Source organism: Amyelois transitella, chromosome 20 (genome assembly GCF_032362555.1).
Source record: "Amyelois transitella isolate CPQ chromosome 20, ilAmyTran1.1, whole genome shotgun sequence".
Lineage (NCBI taxonomy): Eukaryota > Metazoa > Arthropoda > Insecta > Lepidoptera > Pyralidae > Amyelois > Amyelois transitella.
The window spans coordinates 886,229-898,564 of record NC_083523.1 but is presented as its reverse complement, the minus strand read 5'-3'; the positions used below and the strand labels follow the sequence as shown (position 1 = coordinate 898,564).

The 12,336-nt window shown below is 35.5% G+C and overlaps 1 protein-coding gene across 1 annotated transcript in view; it reads right to left on the bottom strand.

Annotated features, from left to right (window-relative positions):
- The window catches only part of LOC106135299 (kinesin-like protein Klp61F), a 33,854-nt gene that overhangs the window by 5,953 nt on the left and 15,565 nt on the right, over window positions 1-12,336 (bottom strand). The window contains exons 15-19 of the mRNA XM_060950108.1: window positions 12,059-12,275; window positions 10,738-10,853; window positions 9,672-9,803; window positions 8,016-8,238; window positions 7,132-7,244 (exon numbers count right to left, since the gene is read on the bottom strand). Of these exons, the coding sequence (XP_060806091.1) occupies window positions 7,132-7,244; window positions 8,016-8,238; window positions 9,672-9,803; window positions 10,738-10,853; window positions 12,059-12,275 (801 nt within the window). The remainder of the gene's footprint in view (window positions 1-7,131; window positions 7,245-8,015; window positions 8,239-9,671; window positions 9,804-10,737; window positions 10,854-12,058; window positions 12,276-12,336) is intronic.

Sequence of the window (12,336 nt, the reverse complement as noted above, 5' to 3'; positions counted from 1 at the left end):
AGGAGAAGGATGAACGAGATACAATTATTTTTAGAAAGGGACGATAACAGCAGAATTACAGCAGGAAAAAAAGAGACTATAACATGTAAGAAAAATAAAAAACAAAGAAGATATCTACTAGATTCACTAGATAAATTACATAAAAAGTATAAAGAGGAAGGTGGTTCGGTTTCATATACAACTTTCACCAGATACAAGCCGTTTTATATTTTGGATCCTAAGAGTTCCCAAAGAAACACATGTGCATGTGTCAAACATGCAAATTTGTCATTTCTAGCGCAGAAACTAAAAATACTCGGACTTCTTGAAACAGACGATTTGGAACAGTTGGTTTCAGAAATTGTATGTGACAAGTTCAATGAGAAGTGTATGTATAATGAATGCGATAGATGTAAAGATAAGATTATTTCATTTGATGAGTCACAAAAAAATAAAGATATGACTGTGTTTTGGTACAGCTGGGTTACAAAGAAACATGAATACACTAAAATAAAAAGTACTGACCAGGAAACTGAAACCAAGACTACAAAGAAGACTTCTAAAGAAATGGTACAAGGTACGTTAGAAACTTTGATACAGACATTTTCGGAACAACTTCTCATATTCAAAAAACACTTTTTCAACATTTATCATGCATACCAAATGTATAAAAGATGTAAAGAAACACTAACTGAAAATCAGTGCATTATACATTGCGATTTCTCTGAAAATTATCTTTGCAAATTAAATGAAGAGGTACAAGCAACACATTTTGCCGGTTCTAAACAACAGTTTACATTACATACTGGAGTCATTTATTACAAAAACGAGCTGGGCTTACAAGAAAAATCATTTTGCACTATTTCACCTTCAAATAATCACGAACCCTCAGCTATTTGGGCTCATCTGACACCTATTTTAGAACAGATAAAAAAAATTATAACGAATGTGACTACAATACACTTTTTTTCCGATGGGCCCACCACCCAGTATCGCCAGAAAGGCAATTTTTATCTACATTCAATTATGATTAAAAAAATGGGTTTTGAAAATTCTACTTGGTCATTCTTTGAATCTGCCCACGGCAAAGGGGCAGCAGATGGGATAGGCGGTGCAGTAAAACGGACATTAGACAAAAAAGTTGCACACGGTGAAGACATTATCAATGCACAAACTGCTTACGACACTCTAATAAAGGGTCAGTCGAAAATTGCTTTCTTTTACATATCGGAAGAAAATATACAAACTGTAAAACAAGAATTTGGTACAAGAGAATTGATCCCTGTTCCAAACACAATGACTATACATCAAGTGATTACAACAGACCAGGACGATACAATAAAATATAGAAAACTGGCTTGTTTCTGTAAAGAAGCATTATGTGATTGTTTTGACTTAAAAGAGCATAACTTGATTATTAAGAATAAGAAGAGAAAATATAATAGAAATATAACGGAAACGGAAAGAACGACAATCAAAAGAAGACGCATTACAAAAAAGAAACGATTAGCAAGAGCAGACAGTGATACAAGCGTTGATTCTGATATAACTTATGCTGAATCCGAAGATAGTGATTGGAAGGTTGAAGAAGAGTGCAAGTCAGAAAACAGTAAAACAGGTGACAAAGAAAATATTTTAGAAGAAAGTAAGACAACAAACCTAATTAAGAGTAGTAATAAGAAAATTACCCTCTTATCTGATATAAGAAATACTCCAGAAAATGTCAGATATTTCGATTTAAAAAATTACGGCCCATTTAGGCTTAATAACGTCGACAAAATAGACATTTCTATAAAACATCAACTAGCTACAAGTTTCGGAACAAACACAAATATTCAATCAAGATTCCAAGATATTAGAAATGAGAGTGCAGCCGAAGAAAATAAGAAAGTGTTAAAAGATATGGAAAATGCAGCAGATGACAATATTACTAATAATGCTAATGCGATAAAAGAAAAGAAGGCAGAAATAGAAGGGGCCACAATAGGTACGGAAGTAGAACTAAAAAGTGATGATACTGAAGAGACCATAATAGAAGAGGGAAAAGTAGTGATAGAAGAAAAACAACCAGAAAAATACTATTTGAACAAGGATAAAAGAAGAGAAAATGAGACTGAATCAGAAAATATAGAAGAGGGAAAAGTAGTGATAGAAGAAAAACAATCAGAAAAATACTACTCGAACAAGGATAAAAGAAGAGAAAATGAGACTGAATCAGAAAATAAAGACTATGCTAAAAGAGACAATGAGACTGAAAATATAACTAAAACTGAAAAAGAAACCAAAGTACAAGAATTAGAAAATTTTATAAACTACAATAAAAATGATAGTGTGTTGGTTAGATATTATGAAAAAAAGGGATGGACATATTATATAGGATTTATTGAAAACGTCGAACTCAGACCTGAAATAAAGTATACAATATTTTTCTTAAAAACTGTAAAAAAACCTCAGCTTAAATTCGTACCCCCAAAAAAAATTGACAGAGATACACTCCCGGCTGCAAATATTGTAAAAAATGTCCATTTAAGTTCAGTTTCAAATTACTATATGTTATCAGAAGACAGTGATCGCATTTATTTTGATTAAGACTTTTAATACTTAATTTAAATTTTTGATATGCACAAATATTATGTTCAGTCAAAGTTTTATAAGTTTAACTTTTGATTTATTTTAATAAGATATTGTTTACTTTCTTTTGGACAAAGTTTTTTAAGTTTGACTTTTGATTTATTTTAATAAGATATTGTTTACTTTCTTTTGGACAAAGTTTTTTAAGTTTGACTTTTGATTTATTTTAATAAGATATTGTTTACTTTCTTTTGGACAAAGTTTTTTAAGTTTGACTTTTGTTTTATTTTAATAATTTACTTTCATTTAAACAAAGCAAAGTTATTTGACTTTTTATTAATTTTAATAAGATATTGTTTATTCTCGTTTGGACAAAGTTTTTTAAGTTTGACTTTTGATTTATTTTAATAAGATATTGTTTACTTTCTTTTGGACAAAGTTTTTTAAGTTTGACTTTTGTTTTATTTTAATAATTTACTTTCATTTAAACAAAGCAAAGTTATTTGACTTTTTATTAATTTTAATAAGATATTGTTTATTCTCGTTTGGACAAAGTTTTTTAAGTTTGACTTTTGTTTTATTTTAATAATTTACTTTCATTTAAACAAAGTTATTTGACTTTTTATGTTCATGAACATTATTTTCGCTTAAATCTTTTGTCAGATAAAAAAAAATGTTTTGTAAGTGATTTGGCTATGGATGGATGGTATGTGTACCTTTTTTTTTAATAAAGATCAGATAATTATTTTGATGCTTTTTTTCCAACCACATAATTATACCTATGTACGGACCCTTACAAATTCCTTTGTGGAACAGTTTATCTTTTGTGTAACAAAATCGGACTGTTCTTTTGTGTTTATATTGTGTTACGGTACATCTATTTTGAAAATGACTCATATATATATATATGTTGGTATGTAAATAAAATATCCAGATATATACAATGTGTAACGGAAAGGGGGTTATCATATTGAGTACACCAAACGAGTTACCGGTAACAAACAGCCTGGTGCCACGCAAAACCCTAAAAGTAAATTTTTTATTTTGAAATTTTTATTTTTTACAGCCGATTTTATTTTATTTTATGTTATTTTATTAAAACTTGCACAACACTACAGCAGTAAACAGCTGTGAGGTCAATAGCATCTTAACGATCACACCCATTGGCCCACTGGCCTAATGTCGACGCCACCCGTCTGTACTCCTGGTACTTTAAAATAGTATTTTAGAGCCAGGGTTCCGGATATCTTTTTTTTTTGTTTTTCTTAACTAAGTGTTCCTGCTTTTTTCTTTACTTTTTACTATTTAGCTGACGAGTCCCACCTGCGAAACTTGATTTTTTACTTTATCTCATTAAAATTACAACTTTACACTGAAGGCTGTTTGAATATCAGTGTTTCATATGCCTCTTCAATCTCATGGCAAAAAAGAAAACTGACTAACAGTTTCTCATCAATTATTTTAGCAGATTAATTGTAGCAACTAAAATACCGGACTGGCGTTTTTACAGTAATAAAGTAAAAGTAAAACAACGAACTAAGCGTACTGAATAATATCAATGTAGTAGTTACCAGAGAACGTGTTTGTAACATTATGAAAAACTTAAATATGAAAGAAATATTTTTTAAAGAAATAATAATTAAAAAGAGAAATAATCAAACTATTATTGAATCACAAAATCCGAGCAAACTATTGTTGTTGGTTTTAACTAAAATTTTCCAAATGAACCCTGAAATAGGCGTGACTTTTCTTTGCAAGGAGCAAAGAGCAAGGTCGATTAATAATGTATTAAAATGGTTCCGGATATTTTAAGAAATTTTCTATTACGAACGAAATTCTTTTTCATATTTTAAGAAGCCGATTAACGAATATCGTCATAAATTAATAAAACTATTACTAATGATCTAGTACTTAAATGACGTTTACATAGGTTGTTAAAAGTCCGGGAAGAAAGAAATGTTCGTGAAGGGAAACATGTTTTCTTTTAAGTCTCTGATCCTTGCGGACGTCAGACGGCAGTCTCTCTGCGTCATCTGCATCAACAACACTGCTCTTTTTTGCATCATGGGTAAAAACATCTCCGAATAAAATAAAGGAATTAATCATTTAGCTACCAGGATTTCATGGATACGCAAGAGGTTTAATTTATCTACTTAAAAATAAATGAAAACGGGCCCCTAATTTACCAAAACGAGAAGGCAAGACTAGATAGAGTACTTGTCTCTCGTTCTTAAATTCGACTAATTCAAGGTCAATATTCAAATTTGAGAGTGTGTGTGTGCGCAGTCAATGGGTTCACTGTCTAGTACACTAAGCGCCGCCCAATGGCGCTACGCCGCGAGACAGGTGATGTACACGTATCCTTTCTTCCGCTTTAGGGTAAGTGAGGGTAAAATGATGATCCCACCTGATTATTTACGTTTGTGATTAGTAAACTTTTACTTTGTTTAATTTTATCGCCACATTCATAAAAAAGTTGTCAACATTTAGTCAACCTAGGAAACACGTTTTGTACATGCCACTTTTTCCTATTGGTAAGAGTGGTAGTAAGTATGGTAAAATTTTGAAATCAAATAATACTGTTTTTAACCCGTTTATTATGGTAAAATTAATAAGATATTGAATCAAAGGGACAAAACATATTTGTACTAAAATAATTTTATTTCACCTTTGTTTACAAAAATAGCCGGTTAACGTGACCGTGGTCGACTTTGCCCGTGTCTCCCCTGTACTAGGATGCCAGAATCGGGAAGCGGAAATGTACAATTATTTGAGAAGTCAATCAGTCGTTCGCTATCGGTTTGCGTGACAACCAGTGCTGCCATTTTAACGCTTTGGGCGCTAGATCTAGCGCTTTTTTATGTGTTTGGTGCGCTTTACAGAATTATGGCACCTAGCGGATAATCTGGTGTTTTTTTTAATTTACATCATGACATATTAAAAAACTCTATGGCTCTATCAGCATCAGTTATTTTAAAGCCTAATAGAGTGTTTTTTTGTTTGTTTGCTTTATTTCATTCAAGAAAAATTGTTCTTTTAGCGCGATATCTAGCGCTTTTTTAAAGCACAATTTCCAAGAAATCGAGCGCTTTTTTACATCATTCAGCGCTCAATCGGATTTTTGGTCTGGCAGCACTGGTGACAACATTGTTTGTGTTTTGACTTTTTCGTACACGTGTTCTCTTTCGTGATTTCTTTGAGTAATTCAGAATATTATTACGACTACAATGAACATTATTGGTCGCATACCTAGCTACCAATCCACATGTTTTTACGGAGTCATCTTTCCAGTACCAGTGGCGGATAAATGTGTTGGCTGGATGCTGGAATAGTCGGAGATGTTGTCGTTGAACCATATTTTTTGCCTAACAGTCTAAATTTCCTAGAAAATTACTTAAATGAGGAACAGTAATGCCAGTGAGAAGTTACGTGGATATCGTGATGGAAAACAACCTAATATTCCAACATGGTGGCGCTCCAGCTCACTTCGCTCGTGATGAGCGCAGCCACCTCAATGCCCGGTTCCCGGAATGGATTGGACGAGGAGGACGTATCGCATTGCCTCCGCGGTCTCCAGAACTCACACCACTTGACTTTTTTTGTGGGGATACATTAAAAATAAAGTGTATGCGTCGGATTCCCCTTCGAGCGAAGAAATGGTTGCCCGCATCAAACCGCATGCGATACTGTAACGTCAGGAATGCTTCGCAATGTCTGGGTTTCCATTTACCGGAGAGCTGACTTGTGCATCCAAGAAGGAGGTCGACGTTTTGAACCCTTTCTTTGAAAGGTATGTAGGTTTTCAATCTTTCTTTGACTTAGTTACCAATTTATTTTGTAATGTAGGTAATTATTTATTAGCTTGCATGAAGAGTTATGAATGTGGATGAAGCGAAGGAAGTATGCAGAGATCGTGGAAAGATGTAGTCTCTGTCTATCCCTCCGGGAAAAAGTCGTGGTTTTATGTATGTAGGTAATTATTATTTCTTTTGCATTTCATGCGAATATTTTCAAATCGATTGAATGTCTTAAACGACGTACCTCTGTCAAAGCAAAATGATTCTTATTGATTAAGTAAACGAGTCTTATTTGTTTGTTTTAGAATCTTCGTCAAACGTTCGCCGCCTTGCCGCGATCTCTTTGACGGCGCCGACAAAGCGGCTACCTACGACTTAGGTCGCCGACGGTACCAGGAGAAAATGACGAGTGAGGAGTTAGTGTTTAAGTGTACATCGATAGTGTCTTAGTGTGTGTGTTGTTTTGAATTGGGGATGTTGACCCAATAGTGATTTGCCACGTTTGTTTACATTTAAATAAATACATTTTATTGCGAAATTTTATTGACATGCATTTATGAACATGGTGATAAGGACCAGCAGTAGCAGTAGGAAGAATCTATTTAAGGTATAGTATCCACCCACTTTTTATGATAACCCCCTTTCCGTTACACCTTGTATATATATGTTGGTATGTATATAAAATATCCAGATATATATATATATATATGTTGGTATGTAAATAAAATATCCAGATATATATATATATATGTTGGTATGTAAATAAAACGTCCAGCATACGGACCTGGTCTCCGTGGCGCTCCCTCGCGGCGCGGAAGCGCGCCAGGATCCTGTCGTGCGGCGACGTGGCCGCCAGCTGGCGCGGCAGCCGGTACTCCGTGCGCTGCGGCGTGCCGCCTGCCACACACACACAAATATATATAAACTAGAGGCCGCCCGCGACTTCGTCCGCATGGAAACCCTATCAATCCCGCGGGAACTCTGGGATAAAAAGTAGCCTATGTGTTATTCTGGGTCTTCAGCTACCTACATACCAAATTTCATGGTAATCGGTTCAGTAGTTTTTGCGTGAAAGAGTAACAAACATCCATACATCCATACAAACTTTCGCCTTTATAATAGTAGTAGGATATTCATATGGTATGATGAGATAAAAACCTTTTTCCGATTGGCCTGGGTCTTGGATGTTAATCTATATAAGTATTTGTTACAAAATATAGTATCGTCGAGTCAGTATCTCGTGACACAAGTCTCGAATTTACTTTGAGGCTAACTCGATCTGTGTGATTTGTCCCGTATATATTTATATTGTGCCGTGTGGTTCCCGGCACCAATACAAAAAAGAATAGGACCACTCCATCTCTTTCCAATGGATGTCGTAAAAGGCGACTAAGGGGTAGGATTACAAACTTGGGTTTCTTCTTAGGCGATGGGCTAGCAACCTGTCACTATTTGAATCTCAATTCTATCACTAAGCCAAATAGCTGAACGTGGCCATTCAGGACTGTTGGCTCTGTCTACCCTGCAAGGGATATAGACGTGACCATATGTATGTATTTACTTATCTAGGATCAATTGTCAAAGGCATACCCCGGGCTCCGCAACGGAATGACGAGAATGCAACCGAGACTAAAGCTAGGAGGAAGAAAAAAGCCAAACAATTCTCACCAGTAGGAGTATAAACCCTGTATTCCTTAGCCAGATACGTCTCCTCCAACTCCTCGTGTTTGTCCAGAGCTTCCTTCAGCGTCCCGTGCAAGCTGTCCAGGTATTCCCTGGTCTGATGTAGAACAGTCTTCTGACCCGCCGTGTGTTCGCGCACGGCGGCCGCCGTTTCCCCGGCAGACGAAGACAGGCGACCGAGTTGTTGTATAGTCGCGTTATTGTTCTCCTGTAATTGTAAATCTATATTAATAACATAGGCAATGTTTTCACAGAGAAATAAGAAATCACGGGAACGAGGTCACGGGTAAAAGTAAGTTGGTTAAAAGGAATTGAATAAAACTTTTATTAATCAAAATTGGTTTGAACATAAGTAATCAAGAAGTCAACGTGATAATAAAATAAAAAAAAATTATGGTCAAGTCATTGTTTTTTGTTTGTGTTTCGAAGAAAGTTCTACAAGTAAGAATTTATAAACTTGGGATTCTTCTTTAAGGCGATGGGCTAGCAACCTGTCACTATTTAAACCTCTATTCTATCACTAAGCCAAACATCTGGTCGTGGTCTATCAGTCTTTTCAAGACTATTGACTCTGTCTACCCCGGAAAGGCACTTAGACGTTATTTCATGCATGTATGCACTCGCTGTGACGGCGGTCACCCCGGCGCCCTTCCCCAGCCCCGGAGCCCTATACCGCGTCCCGGGCCTTCGCCTTTGGTCTACATTAGCGTTCACCAAGTAGTTCTGATATATTTATAGATATTTATAAATAATCATGCAATAAAACCACAGGATAGCTTGGACCGTGCCGTGTGATTCCCGGCACCAACACAAAAAAGGATAGGACCACTCCAGCTCTTTCCCATGGATGTCGTAAAAGGCGACTAAGGGATAGGCTTACAAACTTGGGATTCTTTTTTAGGCGATGGGCTAGCAACCTGTCACTATTTAAATCTCAATTCTATCATTAAGCCAAATAGCTGAACGTGGCCATTCATTCCTGTCAAGACTATTGGCTCTGTCTACCCCGCAAGGGATATAGACGTGAACATATGTATGTATGTATGATAGCTTGGACACGAATGCCATGTATTTAAAAGATGCGCGCGCATGGAACGCCGCACCACAGATAAACAAGAACATAACAAGAATTAGTTTGTATAACATTTCAAACTTCTTTGAACATATAAATCAAGTTCGCTATCCTCTTACGACTACTTGCTGGATCTCGAGCTAAACCCACGCCGTCTTCAATATAGTTAAACAGGTCTAATATAAAGGTTGTAGTATTCTATTTATCTTTAAATTATCTCTCTCTCTCTCTTACTTACGACAATTCACCTTAACATCACAGACACACAGACATTAAACTTCCACGGATATGAATTCGCAGGCGACATCTAGTATCATGTAAATCTTATATATAAAATTCTCGTGTCACAATGTTTGTCTCCGTACTGCTCCGAAACGGCTTTACCGATTTTAACCAAAATTTTGCATCCATATTCAGTAGGTCTGAGAATCGGCTAACATCTATTTTTCATACCACTTATTGATAAGGGTTGTCCACACTTGACATTTTTTTTACCTAGAAATTACTTAAAAATTATATATGGCAAAACAACGTTTGCCGGGACAGCTAGTACTATTTATAATACATACCTCAATATTGTGATATAACGTTTGCACCAGTGTTTGCGTGTCGTCCGCCACAGAGCTCAGCAGCCGCGACGACTGTGAGCACAGAGCAGTGCACGATGCTTTCTCACTCTCGAGCGTCGAGTGAGTGTCGGTCTGTAGAAAAAAATATTATATATTTAGCCATGTTGTTGGTTAATTCTTTATTGTACATAACAAATTATATAAGTAGTACATAAAAATACATTAAAAATAACGATGTAAAAGGGCGGACTTATCCCTGTGAGGGATTTCTTCCAGTCAACCAATGTTATTATACATACACACACACATATGTACATAAAATATAAACGCCAGAATAAAAAGCCTCATTTAAAGAATACGAATGACCGCGAATAATTATTACCGTCACCAATGTTGTGAAACCGAAAGATATGACAATGACATAATGCATCATATATAGTAATAATGAATAAAACTTTTTGAATTAGAAATATTAAAAATTAAAAAAATAAAGGGGTAATATTTCCATACAATATCGTTTTTTAATATTAATTTTCTCAATATTAATACCAATAACAAGTAGACAATTTTCACAGAATATTTACTTGTAAGTACAATACTTTAAAAAAAATAAAGGAAATACTAAAGAGCGGCTCTCACACAACAAACGTTATTTTTAAACAATCTTTGATCGATTTTAATAACCATGTAGTGTTTTAACAAATACGTTTTACAACGAACGCGATAACGGTACGGAACCCTTCGTACGCGAGCCCGACTCGCACTTGGCCGGTTTTTTTCGACAAGACATAATTCAAAAGCACCTTCTAACCAACGAGTTTGCACAAAGAGCAAGTTTGAAAAATTTGGTCTCGATTCTACCCTTATATGGTACTAGCGACCCGGCTTCGCACGGGTGCAAATTATAAATGTTACTATACATAAAAACTTTCCTCTTGAATCACTCTACCTGTTACAAAAAACCGCATCAAAATCCGTTGCGTAATTTTAAAGATTTAAGCATACAGACAAACAGACTAAAATAGCGACTTTGTTTTATACTATGTAGTGATGATTTTGTTGTTACCTCAATCTGTTGCTGCGCGTGCGCCAGTGCCGCCACGAACTGGGAGAACACGTGCTCCACCACCTCCACCACGTTGGCGCAGAACGCTTCCATGTCTGTGTTGATAGAGGTGGTGCCTGGAATGACAATAAATATTAATGTTGGCTGTAGCTAATATTCCTTGCTTACTAGTATATTTGTAAATTGACGTCCGATGAAAATGCTGCAGTGTAGTTTGTTCCGCCGCTTCTTCTGCACATGCGCTTAAGTATACGGTAGTAGTTATAATTAGATTTAAGTGATGTGACGTCAATAAGTGATACCTTGTATCCAATTTTGAAAATAAATCTATTCTATTCTTTTACCTTGAAATGATTCTTTGAGTTACCTGGTTGATTGGAAGAAATCTCTCATAGAGATAAGTCCGCTATTGTTCACATTTTATTTTTAATATCTTATTATGTACTAGCGACCCGCCCCGGCTTCGCACGGGTGCAAAATTATAAATGTTATTATACATAAAAACCTTCCTCTTGAATCACTCTACCTGTTACAAAAAATCGCATCAAAATCCGTTGCGTAATTTTAAAGATTTAAGTACAGACAAACAGACTAAAATAGCGACTTTGTTTTATACTATGTAGTGACTACTAAAAATTTGTAATGTATAATAAATTATTTACAAACAAACAAAAAAAAAACAAATGTTTCTGTAATTACAGCCTTCGATCGACTATATAATAAAAAGGTGTGAGCACATCATACAAAAAAAGCGGTACCTCTTTTAAACGCCATTTAATATTTATCATTAAAAAAAATGGATCTTAAATCATTGCAATAAAGCACATAATACTCGATTCAGCATTATCCCATTAATTTTATAGGTAAACCTAACCCGTATTGGATTCAGTTGCTGGAATGTGTAGGTTTCCACACGATGTTTTCCCTCACCGTAAAAGCATCGGTTAGTGTTTAAACTGTACATAACTTTGAAATAGTCATGGCCGACATGGGATTTGAACCTGTGCCTTTTTTGCGCATCACGCATTTTAAACGTGACAGACGTGATAATATGTATGTATGTATGTGATTCAGACTCTTTGCTGCTATTGGTAAAGCGAGTCCCATTCTTCGCTGTGATTGGCTTGATGGCGTGTGACGTAAGTAATGTCACCACATAAGTAAAAGATTATGCTCTTTCAAAGCTTCTTACTATTTCAGTCCAAGTCACAGAGTGAGCTAATGAGTTATAAACCAAACAATGTGTTATGCATTCTCCTCAGAAAGTCAAGCACTGAAACACTCCGAAATTTCCGGAAAAAGTTAATAAAAAACAAATTACCTTCGTCAAACGCCTTGGCGTATTTGTCCAAACATTGGATCCAAGCATCGCTGTCAACATTGTGCTCTTCCAAATTCGCCTCCGCGTCTTCAACATCTTCTTCGTCAGCTCTCAATTGCTCATTCTGGTAAGAAACCAGTTTCTCCATTCTGTCTTCTAGAAGTTTCCTTTGTTCCTCGATCTGTTGTATTTTCTTGGACAACCTCTCTTCTAAAGCCTAAGAAAGAAAAAATGAGATTATTCACCTTTATGTTTTAATAAAATCTGTAATCAACTGT